This window comes from Primulina tabacum, chromosome 14, assembly GCF_025594145.1.
Source record: "Primulina tabacum isolate GXHZ01 chromosome 14, ASM2559414v2, whole genome shotgun sequence".
In the NCBI taxonomy this organism is placed as follows: Eukaryota; Viridiplantae; Streptophyta; class Magnoliopsida; order Lamiales; family Gesneriaceae; genus Primulina; species Primulina tabacum.
The window spans coordinates 2,535,435-2,556,412 of NC_134563.1; the positions used below are offsets into that span (position 1 = coordinate 2,535,435).

At 31.3% G+C, this 20,978-nt stretch overlaps 2 protein-coding genes across 7 annotated transcripts; one reads left to right on the top strand and one right to left on the bottom strand.

Annotated features, from left to right (window-relative positions):
• Window positions 1-10,050: 10,050 nt before the first annotated feature.
• Window positions 10,051-19,588, top strand: LOC142523637 (protein RETICULATA-RELATED 6, chloroplastic-like). Of its 5 annotated transcripts, none has more exons than XR_012814793.1 (8): window positions 10,051-10,820; window positions 11,411-11,540; window positions 14,971-15,501; window positions 16,520-16,627; window positions 16,751-17,299; window positions 17,855-17,968; window positions 18,300-18,780; window positions 19,075-19,588. XR_012814793.1 is itself a non-coding variant. In XM_075627345.1 (7 exons), exons 1-7 carry the CDS (start codon window positions 10,195-10,197, stop codon window positions 18,444-18,446), a joined length of 2,205 nt encoding a protein of 734 aa, XP_075483460.1. In that variant the 5' UTR covers window positions 10,051-10,194; the 3' UTR covers window positions 18,447-19,588. The 5 variants fall into 5 exon arrangements, 1 of the variants encoding a protein (XP_075483460.1); XR_012814794.1 differs by having other exon boundaries at window positions 18,300-18,683; window positions 18,714-19,588; XR_012814796.1 differs by having other exon boundaries at window positions 18,300-18,562; window positions 19,017-19,588.
• On the bottom strand, window positions 18,880-20,809 carry LOC142523639 (arogenate dehydrogenase 1, chloroplastic-like). Of its 2 annotated transcripts, XM_075627348.1 has the most exons (7): window positions 20,562-20,804; window positions 20,307-20,475; window positions 20,053-20,208; window positions 19,873-19,955; window positions 19,726-19,795; window positions 19,341-19,415; window positions 18,880-19,264 (listed from the first exon to the last, which is right to left on the bottom strand). In XM_075627348.1, the coding sequence occupies exons 1-7, from the start codon at window positions 20,723-20,725 to the stop codon at window positions 19,145-19,147; spliced, it is 837 nt and encodes a 278-aa protein (XP_075483463.1). In that variant the 5' UTR covers window positions 20,726-20,804; the 3' UTR covers window positions 18,880-19,144. The 2 variants fall into 2 exon arrangements, with proteins under 2 accessions (XP_075483463.1, XP_075483464.1); XM_075627349.1 differs by having other exon boundaries at window positions 18,880-19,630; window positions 20,562-20,809.
• Window positions 20,810-20,978: the final 169 nt, after the last annotated feature.

Below are 20,978 nucleotides of genomic sequence, written 5' to 3' on the forward strand. Positions count from 1 at the left end.
ATATATAGATCATAGATAGATATATATGGCGGATTTCATATAAGAAAATTAAAGTTTTGTGATTTTTACTTAGATTTATGGTCTTAATAAACTTTAATTTTGATGCTAATTAATCGGTCAACAGAAATATTAAAATTCCAATTAAATATCTGAAATTTTATGATGGTAATATTTGCAATCTAGAATAAATCTCGGGTCAATATCCTATGAAACGGTCTATCTATATCTGTGAGATTGATCGACTCGGTCTATGACTATAGTGAAAAAAATATTTTTGGCATAAAAAACAATATTTTTAACTCAAATCAGTAAATATTAATTAATATTTTTTTCAAAACATAACTAACAAAAAAATATATATATTTCCAATTAAATATCACATTTTTAACATAAAAAGTAATATTTTTCATTGGTTGAATACTTTTCACTCAAATCAGCATATATTAGACAATATTTTTTCATAACATAATGAACAAAATGATATTTTTGTAGTTGAAATAATAATTTGGATATAAAAAGTAATATTTTTCACGATATCACAAAATTGAAATGTGAGACGGTCTCACATAAACTTTTGTGTTAAAATCTTTTGCAAATTTATGTTTTTCCTGGCAATCTCTTTGCCTTTTCCCCCTTGCTATATGCGAGAATGGAAATGGGAAAGGAAAAGAAAGTTCACATGATCGGGCTAAACGTGCAAGAAACACCAAGTTATTTACACGTAGATCAAATTTGAACCAATTAAAGAAGCAAAATCTTATCCAAGTTAATTCATAGAATGATTTTTTAAATTTTATCACGCACGTAATCTAATTATATATTTTCCTATTAGTATATTTATTATTTTTTAAAAAATTACAAAAATTAGAATTTAAAAATAAAACTTAAAATTTTCTTTATAATAGACAAAAGGAGATAATATTTCATTTGAAAAATAATTACTTCAAAATAAACTAGGATCCTCTTTAGAAATTGTGAAATTCAATGATATACAATGACATATTATATGTCATTGCTTATTGTTAGTTGTCCCACATCGGTTGGATAAAATACCTGGAAGTTGTATATATGGGCTTGGACAATCCTCCCCCCTTGAGCAAACTTTTGGGATTGAGTTACGTTCAAGTTCCAATCTTAACATGGTATCAGAGCTCAGGTTCCACCATTTGTAAACTTCACGCTCCAGATGTTCATTCCTGGGCGTGAAGGGGGTGTGTTATTTGTCTCACATCGGTTGTATAAAATACCTAGAAGTTGTATATATGACAATCCTCCCTCTTTGAGCTAGCTTTTGGGGTTGAGTTAGGTTCAAGATCCAATCTTAACACATATACATTAAGGCATAGTTTGGTACACATGATAGGATAAACATGTGATATATAATATAAGGATAAGTTAAGGATAAATAAGATGTAGAATATTATATTTAATGCTTGGTATGATTTTAATAAGAGTGATTAAATTTATATATTATATTGTAATGACAAAATTAATCTTATCATAATAAATTTTATAATTTCAAAGTTGTTGCTTGAGTTCATATTTTTTATCTGTTCATGTGACGATAGTGCTTGCATGATTTATTTATTTTTACCTAATTTTATATATTATATAATATGATAATTGAGCCCTTGATTTTGTGAATCAAGTCAAATATCAATTTTTAAGGTTAATCGAGTTATACTAATAATTTTATTGATATTTATAAAAATTATTTATATAATTATTTCGAATTTATTTATATAATTATCATATTACATAATATATATAAAAATAAATAAAAATATTTATTTGATTTTAATTTCTACCTACTAGCATAGATTTATAAAAATCATTTATAAATTGAGGACAATTAAGTCATTTATAGTGTATTTGATCATTAAATTAAAATTATCACACCTAATAGTAGAGACATTTTATCATTCTAAAAAATTATATATCAATCATGAGCTTTTTAAAAAGGTCTCAAACATGGGATAAGGAGGATTATTTATCAATACTTCCATTATCTCGTGTCTCAAACTATGCCTAATGGAATAAATCTTGGTTCGGGGTTGGATAATCATGAGAAGTAAAGATTCTAGCTATGGAGGTATAGGATCGGTTCAAGGGGGAAAATGTTTGAAAGAAACTCCAATGTATTATTTGTTCGAGTAATATTATTCGGCAAATTAAATGAAATTTAAGAATGAGCAAAATGTCTACTCTACCATTCATCCCAAATGATGATTAGTTGGGGAAAATTACCAAATTGTCCCGTTGGTTTATTCTGGTTTTTGATCAATAGGTAATCATAAATTAATTATAGTTGAATAATATGATTTGTTTTTTTCACTTTTATATCTGAATTGTTTGAGTGCTAACATGATTTTAGACGTATCAATAATATCCGACACTATATCATCATCTCGAAAATATATATAAAAAAAACACATCTTGTTACATACTACCAAAACCTAAAATTTTAGATTAATTGATAGGAGGATATTAGTAATTTTCAATGAGTCAAAGACTGAATTATGTAACTTTTTATATATAATTTATGCATCTTGTGTAATTCCATGGTATTATTTTGAAGGGAAAAAGTGTTTGCATAACAAGCGCTCAAAACAATTTATTCTCGATGTATTATTTCATTCAATTAGATTGTTTTGAGTGCAATAATTGTCCTTACGAGATAGAACAATCAAAACATGGTGATTGAATTTTAATACGTTTCAAAATTTTGAGTTACACAATTAATACAAGCTATAATTTTTGTTAAAACGGCAAGCACTCGGCCCTACAGAGTGCATTTGGATTAAGTCATTTGAAATTCATAATTTTGAAATACATTTTCATTGTTTACATAATTTAAACAAAGAAATTCAAATGCGTCTTCATACTTATTAACACTACAAATTATATCAGTCACAATGAATTTCAAATTCTTAGAATATTGATTCACTTAAAATCCATTGTGAGTAATATAACTATAATATAAATAAGTAAGAGATGAATTTGAGTTTTTTTGTTTAAATTATTTAACTATATATGAACATAAATTCGAAATCATGAATTTCAGATGATTCAATCCAAATAAAATATTAATACGTATGATTTTGATTTGATACATCACGTATTGCAATAAAATTAAAAAAAAAACGAAAATGGAGACATACTAAATCAACAATCAACACAATTGTTTATATCCCGAATTCACTACGAAAGACTTTTCTTTTCTGATGAAACCAAATTCAAATGTTCAAAATTATTACAGAACTCCTTCAGACAAAGATATGAATATAGCTTAAAAAAGATAGGAATATATAGACTAATTAATTATATGTATATGCCTATTCTACTTCGTTCAAAAAGTTTCAATGCTCCATCGGCCAATGGCAATCCACATAAGTTGGCATATCTTTTCTAAAAGAACTTTTGGTTGAAATATTAATATGTTGTTCCTTTGTTTAATTTCCAAGTTTTTGACCAATTAAATTCCTCCAATTCTAAAAGTAAGAATAATATTATTCCACTTGTTCCCTTTTTAATGTCATGTTTGCTTTCATGTATATGTAAATATTTTATCTTTGCAACTAATGGAATATTTTGTGATTTTCACAAAATTAAATTTGCTAATGTTATCATATGTTATATAATGTGATGTTAATAATAATTAAAAAAAAAAAGTAGATGCCAGAGCCAGAGCCTAGTGGGCTTGGTTTATTTGATGGTTTTGAGCCTCAAATTTAATTATTATTATTTTAAATTTTGAAAACTCGCAACCTCTATTTTTTGTGTGCTCTAATAAACTTAAATGGTCAATACAGTAGTCTGAAAATCATACTGATCAGGTAAAAGCACATTGGACAAGTCTTATGTGACGAACTCGAAGTTTGATGACAGAAGCGAGGAGAGATTGAACCATTGATTTCTTGATAAGGACCGACCATACCTTATCATTCAAACTACCTCTTGAAGGTTCAAATTTAATAATTTGATTGAATATGAAATTGAGTCCTAACGGAAGGGAGCACTCCCAAGATATTGGGGGTGGTCAACGGTAGATTGTTTGAGATAACCAGATTTACATGATTTTGGGCAACTGTTATTAAGATTTAGAGGATCCGAAAAAATAATATAAACATATCCCTACAGACCTACTCTTTGTTTGCAGAAAATCCTTTCTTTCTTTTGTGTGTGTTTAGTTAAAAACTACAATTTTCACAAGTCTTGAAATCGGTGGATGCGAAGTGGGCAGCGGCAGCGAGCTCGGCCACGACGTAGATTAGGGCTCGGTGATGGTATTTGTGTAGGGTGTGCACTCGGTAGCTCTGGGATTTGTTTTTTGGTGTGTGTTGTGCGCCGCAGTGAGGTGGGGCTAGATGAGCATTAGCAGCGGGGTCAGGTTGCCCGCAGATGTGCCAAACTGATGTAGCCAAATAAATGGTATTATCCTATTGAGGATGTCGATTACCTTTGTTAATTAAAAGGTGTTTTAAAAAAATGGTGAACTTATTCACGAATATCTATATATTGTGTATATGATATTGTGCATGTAAATATGATTAGTAATATGTGTTCTATTGGGTAGATATTAGTGGTATAATTGAAGAGGATGTCTCCATATATATCCAATTATTTTATCTTAATTTTGAATATAATCATGTTGATTTGGTTTTGTTGGTACATAGATTATTATATATATAATGTTTGTTGTGTTTCATGGTGTTATACAAACAAAAGAGACATTGTCGAAATTTTTTATATAGCCCATAATTTAGTTTATATAACATATTATGTAGTGTGTCGGTCGTGTTACATAAGACATTAATAAATGTACTTAATTACTTCAGATACACCTTAAAATATAGATGACATCGGAGGTACCTGAGGGATATAGTTATGAAAATTGAATTTCCGGCACAAAAGACTTCAAGCCCACTAGTAACCATGTATTTAACATTGATGACGGTTAGACGAACAATGTCGTTATTAGCGACGGTAAATATAGTCACAGTTTTAAAAAACCGTTGTTTGTCAAAAAAGCACGCTAACCGAAAACGGTTTTTTAAAACCGTTGTCGATTGTCCAAAAAAACACACTAACGATCTTTGACCCTAAAAAACGCTCAAAGACAACAGCTTTTAGCTTAAAAAAACACACTTAAGACAACGGTTTTCACTAAAACCGTTGTTAAAAAGTATACGACAACGGTTTTAGTGAAAAATCGTTGTTGTAGGTGTGTTGTTGTATGCCAAAATTCTTGTAGTGGCAATTGCAAATTAAGTTTGACTACTACTTGATAGTAGTCTTAAAGGCTCAAAGATTTTTCATGTGAGAAGAATGGCGAATGAGATTGCATGACTTTTTTTTGCTATTTCTTCCCCCTTTTCTTTTGTTTTAGAAATTGAAAATTTTTCTTCTTGGTTAGTAAATCTTGCAATGAATGACTTATCATTATCTTAATAATATCACAAGTTCTTACCGCAAAAAAAAAAATAAAAATTAGAGAACTTACCAGATCGAGAAACTTGTGATTTGAAGTTCTATTATAATAAGCTTGTAGTCGTTATATTGATTCACATTTCATAATCACCAAGAGTGGAGCAAATATCTTCTTAAAGAAACGATATTTAACACTAGCACTAACTTGAACCTACAGTCATTTTCAAGTTCCTAAACCCTCTTACCACTTTTACCGAAGACTCTCCACAAAATTCTTATTTGTTATCAGCCTCTTTGCCATGATTCATTGGAGCTTGTTGGCAGGGATGTAAATGGGGTAATGATGCTTGCTATAGCTTCTTGTTTACACGGTGAATTTTCACTATACACTGAGGAGATATGTGCAGTCCGCCAAGGCCTAAGAGCGGCTGTTAGTTTTGGTGGGCAGCGGTAGGTTGAGGAATCTGATGCAATTAAGGTAGTCCGTGCTATCGACTATCCTGGTGTGGCGAATATCCGCGACTTGTCCACGCAGCTTCATGATATTTCCTATGCAACATTCATTTTGTTCTTGTTTATGTCGGGCCTTTTTTTTTTTTTTGACGATATCAGGCCCTCTTGTTAAGAAGTTCATATTGGGTTATTGATAAAAATTCAAATATTTTCCCTTTAAAAAAAGCTAGAGAGAAACAAGATAAAAACATCAAGTAAATGTAAAAAAATATACATGATTTTAAGAGATTTGGATGACTGAAAACACAGCACACTCGGTCATGTGCTCTTTTTACACGAGATCATCAACTGATCATCTCGTTCGTCTGACAATTTTTTAAATTTATCTAACACTCTGTGAGGTCCATCAGATGATCAACTAATCATCTCATGTAAAAAGTGCATGACATCAAGTGCTGTATTTTCAACTACAGCAGAGAATACAAATCCGATTTTTAGAGGCTTCTCGTTTATAATTTACTTCATATAATTACATTTTCAGGTTTAATTTTTACCCTACATTTACCATAAATAGTACTCTGATTTTGTTAAATACAAATTATCATTCATTTTTATATAACATAAATTGACAATGTTGTCCTTCAATTAATTGTTTTTTTTTTTGGTAAATTCAATAGTAATCTCAAATTCCTAAAATAAGTTATCGAAAAGTTTAATTACAAAAGGTTATGGTTAATTTTATAAAAGTTTATAGTTAAGTATGTCAAAATCCTTAAATTTAGAAAATACACAAAATAAATATTAAAAACATTTTTCATTACACTTGTCGTTAATTTTATTTACATCTTAGTTTGTGCTTTATTTCGAATTTTTTAATCAAGTTGTCAATTAATACTTTTATGTTTTTAATATTAATATTCTATTTCATATCATCTTATTTTTATTGTGGCTTATAATTTTATTTTTAACCATATTTTATACGAAATGTAAATATTACTATATTATTAGTTTAAAATAAAATATTGTCTATTAAATTTATAGATAACCTGTATATAAATATTTTCAGAATATAGAAAAAAACATATATGGGTTAATTTTAAAATTTAATGCGTGTATATGTTAATGAGTATAGTTAAAATTAATATTTTTATGTTCTAAAAATTGTAGATATTTAGTAAAAATTTGATATAAAATGACAAAAATCCTTTTATATTTTGTATTTCATCCAAAAATTTAAAAATATTAGTAAATCAAAATTTCGTACATGCCAACAATTTTGTGTGCTCTTAAAATTAATTGAAAAATATTTTGTTATGATCGTAAAAACATTTAGAAAAGGATTTGTATAAAATCTTTAAAAAAATCAAAACTTGCGTTGACAATAACAATTGTTGGCTATTAGTACATGTTCTCGACCATTTAAATATAACTTGACCCCTGAAAAAGAGTGTTCAAGTGCGGTAGAGTTCGGTTGGACTAGTGAATCAATATATACTCACTTAAACAATCTTTTAACAAGATACCAGACATAAATTAAGCAGATGGATGTGAATGATACGAGATATATGGAAGTTCGAATTCTAAATCCTTGTGTGTCTTTCTTGCTTCCACTTAAGGAAGAAATTCACTAAAAGAGTTTTGACTTTACAACAATTTGTAACAACTCACTTTATTTAAGACTTATCCAAATGTCTATACCAAAACTCTTAATGTATCTACAAAATAAACACAAATAATAATTGTCTGTTATCTGGTTCAATAGATAGTTTGAGCAACACAAATTGATCCTCGGTGATCAAATATAGAAGTAAATGTGTGCTAGAGTGAACAACTTGATATTTGAAAGAATATGAATGCTCGAGATCTTAATTAAAATAGATTATAAATGTTTTTTTGTAGTCTATATACCTTCATGTACTTGAACTTCGTTTAACAATCTGATCTTTATCAACAATTATTTGTAGTGATATCTGACATAAAAGCAAGTTATCTTTTGTCTATTTCTCTTCATAGTATGCCGTAATAAAATGCACTTTGTCATTTATCTAAATATGACAATTAACAACTTCTGAAAAGTTGATTTATGAGACAGAAAATATTGCGCGCATATTTTTCTTTTTAGAAGACATTCTTGAATAACTGGAGACATCGACTATTGTACATTGATTGGTCAAAAGATATTTTGAATTGTCTGACTGGTATACAAATTGACTTGATGCGAAAACAAGCCAGCTAGAATCCAAACTGCAGCTTGAACTCTTTAAGCAATCGAATTTGAGTCTTGGAAGAAGCATGCTCTTTACGCAAGGATATCCAGCTTGACCATAGAATGGCTAGCTGGAGGAATAGACAATCCAACTAGAGTTCTGAGGATAAGACTGCCCGGTTTGAATTCATATAATCAGATAAATGATACTGGATAACACGATATGATTTATAAGATAGACAAAAACTTGTGTGAGACGGTCTCACGGGTCATATTTTGTGAGACGGATCTTTATTTGGGTCATCGATAAAAAAATATTACTTTTTATGCTAAGGCTTCGTTTGGTACGTGTGATAGGATAAGTAAATGATTAATAATTAGAGTGATTAAAAAATGAGATATATGGATTAATAGTATGGTGAGATAAATAACATGGTGTTTGGTATGATTTTAAAATGATGAATTAATTTTGTAAATTTTATTGTAATGACCAAAATGCCCCAAATACTAATTAAATATATTCTTAAAATAATTGGATAGATAATTAAATATTTATAATTATACTTTATATTTATTAAAACTAATTTAAATATATTTATTAGAAATAAATTTGTAAATAGGCATTTACTTTAATAATTAAAATAGCAATAATATTTTGAATGTTAATGTTAAATAAAGTTTTAGTAATAATTACAATATTATTGTTTTTTCTTAAAATAATTATAAATACTCTTAAAATAATTTGATAGATAATTAAGTATTTATAATTAATAATTAAAATAATAGTAATATTTTGAATATTAATTTGAATGTTAAATAAAGTTTAGTGATATTATAATATTATTGTTTTTTTAAATAATTATAAATATTCTTAAAATAATTAAATAGATAATTAAATATTTATAATTATAATTTATGTTTATTAAAATTAATTTAAATATATTTATTAGAAATATATTTGAAAATATTACGGTAATCATTAAACACAATAAATTAGAATTTAATAAATATTTATTTTCATAAGAGATAAGATGATAAAAATGTAATTTGTGGTGTGTTGATAACTTATCCCACTTAATTTGTTAGATTAATAATCAAATAATTAATCATAAAATTAGGTCTTAAATCGGGTCAAAATGATTATTAATATATCTTAAAATTTTAACCAAACATTAGATAAATATGTGATTATTCATCTATCCTTATTTAATCAAATCAATCAAACACACCCTAAGATTATTGTTTTTTATTGTGAATATTGGTAGGATTGACCCGTCTCATAGATTAAGATCCATGAGACGGTCTCACAAGAGACCCACCTCTATAAGATAATATTTTGTCTGAAATATAACATATTTAAAATTTGAGAAAGATGAGAATGCTAATATAAAATCAAGTTTTTTTATTTTAGGAAGCAAAGTTTTCCATCAATTCCTTTCTTTTTAAAATTATTATAATATTTTTATTATTTGTGGCAATAGCTAGGCTGTAACATGGAAACCAAAAATGCTTTGTTAAATTGTCGCCAAAGGAGTCGAATTATTCCTTCCCGATATGATATATTTACAGATACAATGTTATTAGATGCATACATGTTATAAAACCCAAAATTGTAGTATTCAAATACACTTATGAGATCGTCTCACGAATCAATTTTGTGAGATCGTCTTACAGTCTTCGACTCGATCCAACTCATAAAAATTATTATCATTTATGTCAAAATTATTATTTTTCATAATAATCATAAATCAAAATCGACTTATCTCATCTCACAAGAGCCTACTCATTTAAGTAAGAGTTATCCACATCTATACGTTGAATAAAAACAAATAACACCACTGGCTTAAAAACGCTAAAGTGTTGATGACGATTTATAAATTCCAGCCGTTAAGTCAAAGTCGTGAACTACCACACAACTTTTTCCAAATGTATATCCACCACGTCATAAATTATCACTAAGACCCGACAGTATCGGAAAATTTATTTTGAGGCTACAAATAATTCAACTCTGTACAAAGTACTCCTGCTGTACTAGACTACTTTGTACTGCATTCTGCAGCTGTGAAAATGGCGAATTCGGTGTGTTGAAGAAGTTCTGGGAGAGAATGGAAGCCCGAGGTTTAAATGTGAATCCTCCGGGCTGTTCTGTAGTTCCGAATAGTTGTTTCGGGACCAGGAATTATGCTACCACGCGCCGCCGGGGCGTGAGCATTCCGGTGCATTGCCGAGGGGAGTACCCTGGCGAGAAACTTAGATTGAAACGTCGTGATGTGCTTAGTACTCCCTTTCTAGCTGCTGGAGCCTATGTGCTCCGCTCGGCGGTGGCCCGGGCAGATGATAAGTTGCCAGTGGAGGGTGAGGCGCCGGCTCCGCCGGTTCTGAATGAGACGTTGGTGAGTTCTCAGTCTGAGGCTGAGGCGGCAGCGGCGGCGGCTGAGGCTGAGGCTGAGGCGGAGGTGGCGAGTTTGAGGATTTACGACGCGACGGTGATTGGGGAGCCTTTGGCGATGGGGAAGGAAAAGAGCAAGGTGTTGGAGAAGATGATGGATGCCCGGATTGTGTATTTAGGGGAGGCGGAGCAGGTCCCGATCCCCGACGATAAGGAATTGGAGCTTGTGATTGTAAAGGGTCTGAGGCGGAGATGTGTGGAAGCTGGGCGGCGCTTGTCTCTGGCTTTGGAAGCTTTCCCTTTGAACTTACAGGAACAGCTTGATCAATTTGTGGACAAGAGGTTTTACTTTCTATACATTTATAAACTGATTTATAGTTCAAAGTTTGATTTTTACGGCCAACTTGTTTTACTTGAGTGATTGGTATATGGTGAAATGAATATATTCAATATGTTTGTAATTGGATTTTGACTGCCACTTGAAAATTTTCAATCTCAATTGCAAAGTTTTATGGTAATTCTGAAAGCATGAATTATCAAAGTGGGTTAAAGATTTGACTTTGATTGTTTCCATTTTGTTAAGTTTGTTTTTTTTAAATGTTTTGGTATCATAAAATCAGACGGTGAATTTAAAACGAAGGGTCGGTTAGCTGTATATTTGTCATTTTTTTGTTCCAGATTCATGACTTCCTTTGAATTTTTTTTCTTTTGGTAAATTACCCTTCTTGTTTACAATAAACTTATGGTACTTAGTATACAACAACTAAAACCGAGAAGGTATGCTAAGAAGAGTTCTCAATTTAGCCAATGTTCGAAAAAGAAGGAGGCTTTGCAAAAGTGGTGCCAAGAACTTACTCTCCACACTTAGTTCTGTAACACTTCTCTTTCCAATTATTATTATGCTTTGTCTTGAAGTTTCATATCTCGCCCAGGATAGATGAAGAGACCCTGAAGTCTTTCGTGACAGATTGGCCGTCTCAGCTTTGGCAGGAGTACGAGCTTCTATTAACTTACTGCCGTGATAATGGGGTTCGGCTGATTGCTTGTGGTGTGCCACGCGAGGTACTAAGGCTTTTTGTATGAATAAAGACCATGTGATGATTTTCTTCTTTAATCTATATATCTATATCTATATACCTATAAAAGTGTGGATAATGGAAAAGTTTTTCTATTGTGAACGAACATAATTACCATTCACATGTTTACTTATTTTCATTATCAAAGTAAGATATGTGGTAATTTAACATTTAGTTAATTAATTAATATTAATTAACCAAATTTTATGGTTATAGTTATGTGCTTTTGACTTTCTTCCCTTGTCTTTCTTTCATTATATATATATATATATAGACCTATAAAAGTGTGGATAATGGAAAAGTTTTTCAATTGTAAACGTACATAATTACCCTTCACATGTTTACTTATTTTCATTATCAAGTAAAATACGTGGTAATTTCATATTTAGTCAATTAATTAATACTAATTAACTACATTTTATGGCTATGGTTATGTGCTTTTGACTTTCTTCCCTTGTCTTTCTTATATATATAACTACATTTTATGGCTATGGTTATGTGCTTTTGACTTTCTTCTCTTGTCTTTCTTATATATATATATATATATATATATAAGTGTGGATAATGGAAAAGTTTTTCAATTGTGAACGTACATAATTACCCTTCATATGTTTACTTATTTTCATTTTCAAGTAACATACGTGGTAATTTCACATTTAGTCAATTAATTAATACTAATTAACTACATTTTATGGTTATGGTTATGTGCTTTTGACTTTCTTCCCTTGTCTTTCTTATATATATATATATATATATAAGTGTGGATAATGGAAAAGTTTTTCAATTGTGAACGTACATAATTACCCTTCATATGTTTACTTATTTTCATTATCAAGTAACATACGTGGTAATTTCACATTTAGTCAATTAATTAATACTAATTAACTACATTTTATGGTTATGGTTATGTGCTTTTGACTTTCTTCCCTTGTCTTTCTTTTATTATAATATATATATATATATATATATATATATATATATATAAGTGTGGATAATGGAAAAGTTTTTCAATTGTGAACGTACATAATTACCCTTCACATGTTTACTTATTTTCATTATCAAGTAACATATGTAATAATTTCACATTTAGTCAATTAATTAATACTAATTAACTACATTTTATGGTTATGGTTATGTGCTTTTGACTTTCTTCCCTTGTCTTTCTTTATTATAATATATATATATATATATATATATCAGTGTGGATAATGGAAAAGTTTTCCAATTGTGAACGGACATGATTACCCTTCATATGTTTACTTATTTTCATTATCAAGTAATATATTTAGTAATTTCACATTTAGTCAATTAATTAATACTAATTAACCACATTTTATGGTTATGGTTATGTGCTTTGACTTTCTTCCCTTGTCTTTCTTTCATTATAATATTTAATTATGTCATATTTCATTCTATTTTATTTTAAAAAAAAAATTTATTTCATTCTATAACCAATTTTTCTCTCTTTAATTTTTTTGAAACACACAAAGGTTCCACCTTATTACAATTGTTGTTTTTAGTATTTGTAAATTATTAAGAGCTTATGATTGAAAATTTTGATATTTTTTTGAAATTGCATTGGTATCATAGCTTTGGGATCAAGTTTCTCTCAAAGAATTGCATAATTAAAGTGTGGATAATTGAAAAATTTTTCATTGTGAACGGACATAATTACCCTTTCACATGTTTATTTTGTTCATTATCAAGTAACATATGCTGTATCAACTAACATATGTGATGATTTCACATTTAGTCAATTAATTAATACTAATTAACCACATTTTATGGTTATGTGCTTTTGACTTTATTCCCTTGTCTTCCTTTCATTATAATTTTTAATTATGTCATTTTTCATTCTATTTCATTTTTTTTAAAAAAAATATATCATTCTATAACCATTTTTTCTCTTTTTAATTTCTTTGAAACTCACAAAGGCTCCACCTTATTGCAATTGTTTTTTGGAGTATTTGTAAATTTTTAAGGGCTTATAATTGAAAATTTTGATATTTTTTTTAAATTACATTTGGTATCATAGTTTTGGCATCAAATTTATCTCAAAGAATTGCATAATAAGAGTGTAGATAATGGAAAAGTTTTTCGACTGTGAATGTACATGATTACCCTTCACATGTTTACTTATTTTCATCATCAAGTAACATATATGGTAATTTCACATTTAGTCAATTAATTAATAATTAATACTAATTAACCATATTTTATGGTTATGTTTACGTGCTTTTGACTTTCTTCCATTCTCTTTCTTTCATTATACTATTTAATTATGTCATATTTCATTTTTAAAAAAAAATTATTGCATTTTATAATCATTATTTCTCTCTTTGGTTTCTTTGAAAGTCACAAAGGTTCAACTTTATTGCAATTGTTGTTTGAAGTATTTGTAAATTATTAAGGGCTTGAGATTGAAAATTTTGATATTTTCTTGAAATTGCATTTAACATCAAATTTCTCTCAAAGAATTGCATATGAGCAAGTGTAAAAAAAAGAGATAACAATTCATTTATTTATTTGTTTGGTTGTCGTTTTCTTTCTATTTTCAAAGTGTCGTGTCATCCATTTTTTCCTTGTTGTACTTGTTATTTATTTATAAGATATGTATTTAATGAGATGTTGCGATGATAGTAGATGATTGTGGTCAAACTATAAATTTGAATTGACATATGATGTATTATCTATATATTCTGCATCATTTCATCTTCATCTAAATTGTTTTTTTTTTCACTCTCCCTAATATTTAGTGTGTGGATGGATAAACATTTTTTTGAGTTTTTTTTCGATCCATATTGTTTTCTATATGTTGTGTTTATTATCATTTGCTAATAATATAAGTTTTTGAGATTGAATTTTTAACTTTCTATATAATTCATATCATATATAATTAGTGTCAACGTGCATCACACGTATTTCATGCTAGTATCATATAAAATGAACGAAGATGACATGATTGGCGTTGGATGTTAACTGATTAATGAAGGCAAAACAATTAATAACTAAATTTTTCATCTCTTCAGGTGAGAGTTTTTGAACATATAGGTTTACTTTTCACAGAAAACATCATTGCATTTGAAAAGCTTATCAATTTATCAGCATTGACTTTATATAACTGGACTTAAACGACATAGTCATGTCCCGAGCCAAGTTAATTCAATAGATTGATGAATAATCTATGCTCAAAAAAATTTGCTGGGTTAGTTCTCTTGGTATGATATGCCCATACCCTAGTTTATCATTCTATTAAAAATTGCTGTCAGTTACTGGGCAGTGTTTACGCATCTTACCATTGTTGATATTCTGTATGTGCCATCATTTAAATCGATCAACTTATTAAGCATCATTTGTTGTTAATGAAGAGAAATCAGATTGGGCATGATATTGTTCTGATGTTTTTGATTGGATAGATTGTACGAACAGTTCAAGCTGAAGGTGTAAAGGGCCTTTCTAAAGCTGATCGTAGAAAGTACGCTCCTGCAGCTGGTTCAGGCTTTATCTCAGGATTCCCTTCTATGTCTCGAAGGTCATCTACTGATATAAATTTTCCCAATCAATCTGCTCCTTATGGGCCAAGGTCATTTCTTTCGATACAAGCCAGAGCTGTCGAGGATTTCACAATGTCCCAGATCATCTTACAAGCTGTATATGACGATGGATCTAGTGGCATGCTTGTAGTAGTGACAGGTACCAGCCATGTCATGTATGGAACAAGGGGAACTGGGCTACCAGCAAGGATTTCCAAGAAAATGAAGAAGAACAATCAAATTGTTATATTGCTAGACCCTGAACGACAACTCATGCGGAGGGAAGGTGATCTCCCTGTTGCAGATTTCTTGTGGTATTCTGCTGCCAGACCTTGCAATAGAAATTGCTTCGATCGTGCTGAAATTGCTAGGGTGATGAGTGCAGCTGGCAGGAGTAGAGAAGCCTTGCCTCAGGTTAATTCTTCATAAAGATTCATTTAGTAAAGGGTGGCATTATTTGGCATGTTTGGAACCTTTTGGATGTGTTAATCATAATCTAGGACTGTCCTGTTTGAGGTAGGCTTTCGCCTTCTTCCTCAAATGTTCTTGGGTTTTCTTTTTTCTGTTTTCTCCCCATATATCTTTGAACCTTAAAGTTGTATTGATGACTAGTCAATGAAGTTTCATTTTGCATCTTGCTTAATAAGAAGCATGCTAGGTAGCCACATAAACCTCAGCGTTGATATTACTGCTGAGAAGGAGCCTTGATATGTGTCCAAAGATAGTTGGATATAGGTTTATTGCATATATTCGTTGCAACTTGTCTTCCCAGGCTAATCGATAGAAAGTTGTATAGGTTTATTGCATACATTTGTTGCAACTTGTCTTCCCGGGCTAATCGATAGAAAGTTGTAAATCAATGGGAATATGTTATCTACTTTATGTCATCTCTTGCAAACATGAGTAATTACTGCTCATTCAATTTTTTTTCTTCCAAATTTAGTATTACACAAACAAAGAACAGAATAGATGTAACAATACCTTTGATATTTGCTCGTCTTTCTTCTCTGTTTTCTTTCCTACCCGCTTTCCCCAATCTTGTGCGACTCTCTTTTGTTTGAAACATTTTGACATAAATAAAACTGTTTGTTTGTTGTCCCAAAGGGAACTTCCCATTGTCTCTTTATAACTATATTTTTCTCTGCTATTATACGTGGAATCCACATGTTATTTGGGGATATACTTTTGCATAATTTTAGTAATAACAGGCAGAAACTGACTCAGGTAACTTCCATCACCGCTGATTTGAAGTGTCATAATGGGCCCAATATAGGCATACAATTATTTTAGTAGTAAGATGCTTGTTTGTAACAAAAGACTTAAAAGTTTGGTTACCACATCATGCTACAATCTTGCAAGATTTGTTGATTTATTGTACTACTGTTATATGTCTCGATCTATTTTATTCAGCAACATTTGTAATGCAAATCAGGACCTTCAAAATGGACTGGATCTTGGACTTGTATCACCGGAAGTGCTACAGAATTTTTTTGATCTGGAACAATATCCTGTCATCTCAGAATTGACTCATCGTTTCCAGGTACATTGACTTTTGGTTATTTTTTAGATCTTTTCATTCTCTAAAGTTCTACAATTCAGATGCATGAATAAATGATGAATTACCAAGAGAGTAGCTGAGGTTGACAATGGTTTGTTGATGCAGGGTTTCAGGGAGAGATTATTGGCAGATCCAAAATTTCTTCATAGGTTAGCTATAGAAGAAGCTATATCAATAACAACTACCCTCCTAGCACAATACGAAAAGCGGAAAGAGAAATTCGTTGAAGAACTTGATTATGTCATTACAGATACGTTAAGAGGAACAGTTGTAGATTTTTTTACTGTGTGGCTTCCAGCACCCACGTTGTCATTCCTTCCGGTTGCTGGTGACATTAAACAACCTGACAGCGTGGAAGCTATAAAAGGTCTTCTGGGGTCTATTCCTGATAATGCATTTCAAAAAAATGTAGTAGGGAAAGAATGGAATTTGAATCACAGAATTGCATCAGTACTCTTTGGTGGTTTTAAATTGGCTGGTGTTGGATTCATTTCTAGCATTGGTGCTGTGGCTTCCTCAAATATACTTTATGCTGTTCGAAAGGTTCTTAATCCAAGACCTGTTAGCAAGCAACTGACCAAGCGATCACCCATACTTAAAACAGCACTTGTTTATGGATCCTTCCTTGGAACGTCAGCAAATCTACGTTACCAGGTCAGAATTCTTTTTCTGCCCAAAATGAACATTTTTCCCTTCTCAGAAACAAGCAAGTGGATGATTTACTTTCCTGTAATATAATTGGTCAAATTGTATCGCTGCCTTCCATATTTTGTTGAGGTACTCAGTTCATAAGGCCATTGCATTTGGTCCCACGTGTTTATCTCCCACACTACCCAAATTCAGGTGCACACTATGCAGTTAGGTTTTGTCAACGTCATCATCTATCATTTCTAAGGATGTTCAGCTAGCTCTTTGTTACTTTCTCAGCTTTCAATTTATATAGCTAAAGAAGTCATTAGCAGAAACGACTCAATGATTGCATCACCGTTTTTAATAGCTGATTGGAAGAGGCTGTTGTCTCTTCGCAATAATTCTTTTGCAACATGTCAGGATTGATGCTGAACTAATTGATTGTGGAAAAAACGAATAGATTGAGTCAATGGAACTTGTTGAGTGATGTTTTATGTTTAACTGTGCAGTTCAAAACTTCCCTTTCTCTTTAACATTAGACCTAAATATGTATTAAAATTAATTTCTTTATTTATACAGGTAATTGCGGGAATAATAGAGCATCGAATTTCAGAGCAGTTCTCTGACCAGGCATTACTTGTAAATGTGATATCTTTTGTGGCTCGAACAGTCAACTCTTATTGGGGAACCCAGGTCAAAGACACTTCTTTAAATATGAATTTAAATCAACTTTTTTCTAATGTTGCATGTCTTTCTTGACAAACTTTGAGGAGCTGATTCTTATTTTGTCTCTGGCATCTGTCTATTTGTAATCCACCCTCATTCATCTGATCGCCTAAGATATTAAGATGAGATAAATCTTTATAAAGGCTAAACATGTAAAATGTATTGAAGCGACAGTCCAAGGGATTTACCTGGCTCTGTTGCCTTATCAAGCATGATTTCTAATGAATGGTTTTTTTTTTTGTGCGTATTATGCAAATTTTACGTGTCACCTGACATCTATCTCTCTCAATTGCTGCAGCAATGGATTGATTTGGCAAGGTACATGGGACTGCAGGCTCGTAAAAATGAAAATGTTTCATTTGAGAAACCAGATTCTTCAGATTCCGCTACTATAGAATGCAAAATCGTAGAAGATTCCAATGTCGACAATACCAACAATCAGTAGACTGCTATTGCTGTTCTGTATGATTCTTTTATTTTCTCTCAAATTTTGGCAAGGCTTAATGAGAACAGAAGGCCCGATTGATTGGGAATGAAAAACCACACAACAATATGTCAAAGGTATATTTTTGGATGGATACAAAGTGAAGATTTTGTTCACGAGAAGTCAATAGATACCTTCTTTTTCTATCTATCCAAGAGTTTCTTATGCTCTCATAGTCTCTTTAATGACTTGCAATACGTGAAACTGAAAAATTACGTTGTATAGTAGAAGATACTGTTGGAACTTGGATGCTGTAGGCAAGTCATGATGTTTTGTTACCTCTGTATTTTCTCTGGTGAAGACTGACTGATGCAGTAAAATGCCATGTTTGTGAAGAATCTACCCTTTGATTCTTTGTGTCTCGGCGTTCACTTTAGTAATGACAATAGGAATGTAACCAAAGAAGAAAGAATGGATGCATTCTCTTTTTAGTTCCTAAAATACACAGGTTTTGTCATTTGACAAACGATTTTGAATCTTATGAAATATTCATAGTTACGGAGTTCTAAACAGATTGATTACGATTTACAGTATAATACAAATATATGTTCTCTGATCCATGGAGCTGTCATTTGCAACACGTGTTTAGGACAAAAAGGTGGGAATTTCTCGCAGGACCCGTGCATCCAATTTTTATAATCATCTGTGATGATCATTAATCAGAGGTTCATTTCTTGTTCTGTCAGCTGCAAGGTTTGAATGCTCGGTTCCTGCTTCTCATCCTTCCCCTTACGCAGCTGCTGCTTGGTTGTCTCAAATGCAAGTTCTAACTTCCTCAGCTGTTTCATTATTTGTGCAAATCACAATTGTGACTTCATATGAATAAATGTGCTTCAAGAAGATATTGACTCATACCTCTTCTTTGGCGAATCTATTGTGGATAAACAGGCCATCGAAGAGATCAAGACTGTCTCTCATTGTACTCTCCTTCTGCATGTAGATACCCAAATAGATATTTAGCGTTGGTGCCAATTATCGGTTATTGCTGCCACAAATTGAGGAAATATTCATATCTTGGTGTGGCATAGAGTTGGTTGCAATATAAAGAAGGGATGGAATTATAAACTTTCGTATTCACAATGGCATTTGCATTGTTTGTTTTACTGCAATCTTTTGTTCTTTGATTTGGCATTTCGCAACACTACCTTGAACCACATTGAGCATGAAGTTAACAGCGATGTTTTCAATGTTAGTTCATGGTATGCAGATTGAAAAATGAATCGCAGATCATTAAAAATACCACTTCAACTAGCTTCTGAAATCCCAGTGTGTCGATGGGCGTTCGTTCAATATCCATCTGTCCCAAAAGTCTGTCAATAGAGAATTTACTTTCTTGTTTAATCAATATTTTCAGTTGTTTTAACCTGGAGTAAATTAGAATGCATACCTGCCAATAAAGTGAGTGACAAATTGAGTTCTTGCAGCTGATTTATCATGTTCTTCACAAGTCATTTCCATCATCTTGCAACCCTGTGTACATTCGCATGCTACTGAATTATCTGTGCAAAAAATCGAAACGTGCATCTTCTGGAAATTATCTGAGCTCTGCTTTTTCATAGTGTTATACCTCACTTGCAAAAATCTGCAGGAAACTGGAGCATATGTCTTCGTTCCTGATTCGAATTTTATCATACATGAAAGAAAGGCCATTCCATCCATGTTTCCCACTGTCAGGACCAAACATCGGATGCGTGCACAACACATCCAACTCATGAGGCAATACCTTCCCGGAAAAGAGTTAGTTTCCATCCATACATATAACACACTAAAGCAATCCATAATCATAAAACACGAGTCCAAAATCTCGAAAAAGGTACATACTTGTAGCATGAGGTCCCTCGGATGCTCTTTCACTGAGAGCACATCCGCAAAGAGTGCTGGTTTTTTCAAGAAATTGAATGGGATTATGCTGATGACTTGTGATAGGGATAGTATTGATGTGCAGAACAGTATAACATCATTGTCTGATTCAAGAAACTCGTTCATATTCCTGTTCATACATTGACATATCCATTAGCATATCTTCTGCGCTCGCGTTTGTGTATGTATGTATGTATGCATATATGTATGAAATACCTGAAAAACGAGATGCCCATTTGAGTGCAGAGATTTGAGTAGTCCGATCTTGAAGTAGCAGTGATGCTATGGCCTTGTTTGATCATGGTCTTTGCCAAGAATTGTGCGAAGGGTCCAAACCCAACAATGCCTATTTTCAGAGTATTTTGTGAAGGGGGTGACATGGTTTGGTGGGTGTGTGTGATTGGAATTGGAGAGGAAGACTGGTAGATATTATAGTGGTCATCTTTTGTTGGCTTTGATAAGTCAAAAGGTTCCTACATCATTGTTTTGGGTATCAAATTTTGAACATGTTCCATGTGGTGGTTGCCAATGTATGGTTGTCCACTTGATAGAAAAATCAAGAGTAAATCTCTTGTGAGACGATCTCACGAACCTTTATTTGTGAGACGGGTCAACCCTGTCGATATTCACAAT

Excerpts from the sequence above, each read along its gene's own strand:
- LOC142523639 (XM_075627348.1), bottom strand. The coding sequence starts at position 20,725 with ATGTCACCCCCTTCACAAAATACTCTGAAAATAGGCATTGTTGGGTTT. Across the intron at positions 19,416-19,725 it reads TTCAGAAGCTAGTTGAAGTG|AAGGAGAGTACAATGAGAGA; the intron begins GTATTTTTAATG and ends ATCTACATGCAG. Across the intron at positions 19,265-19,340 it reads ATAGATTCGCCAAAGAAGAG|CTGAGGAAGTTAGAACTTGC; the intron begins GTATGAGTCAAT and ends ATAATGAAACAG.
- LOC142523637 (XM_075627345.1), top strand. The coding sequence starts at position 10,195 with ATGGAAGCCCGAGGTTTAAATGTGAATCCTCCGGGCTGTTCTGTAGTT. Across the intron at positions 10,821-11,410 it reads GATCAATTTGTGGACAAGAG|GATAGATGAAGAGACCCTGA; the intron begins GTTTTACTTTCT and ends TATCTCGCCCAG. Across the intron at positions 17,300-17,854 it reads CAGCAAATCTACGTTACCAG|GTAATTGCGGGAATAATAGA; the intron begins GTCAGAATTCTT and ends TTATTTATACAG.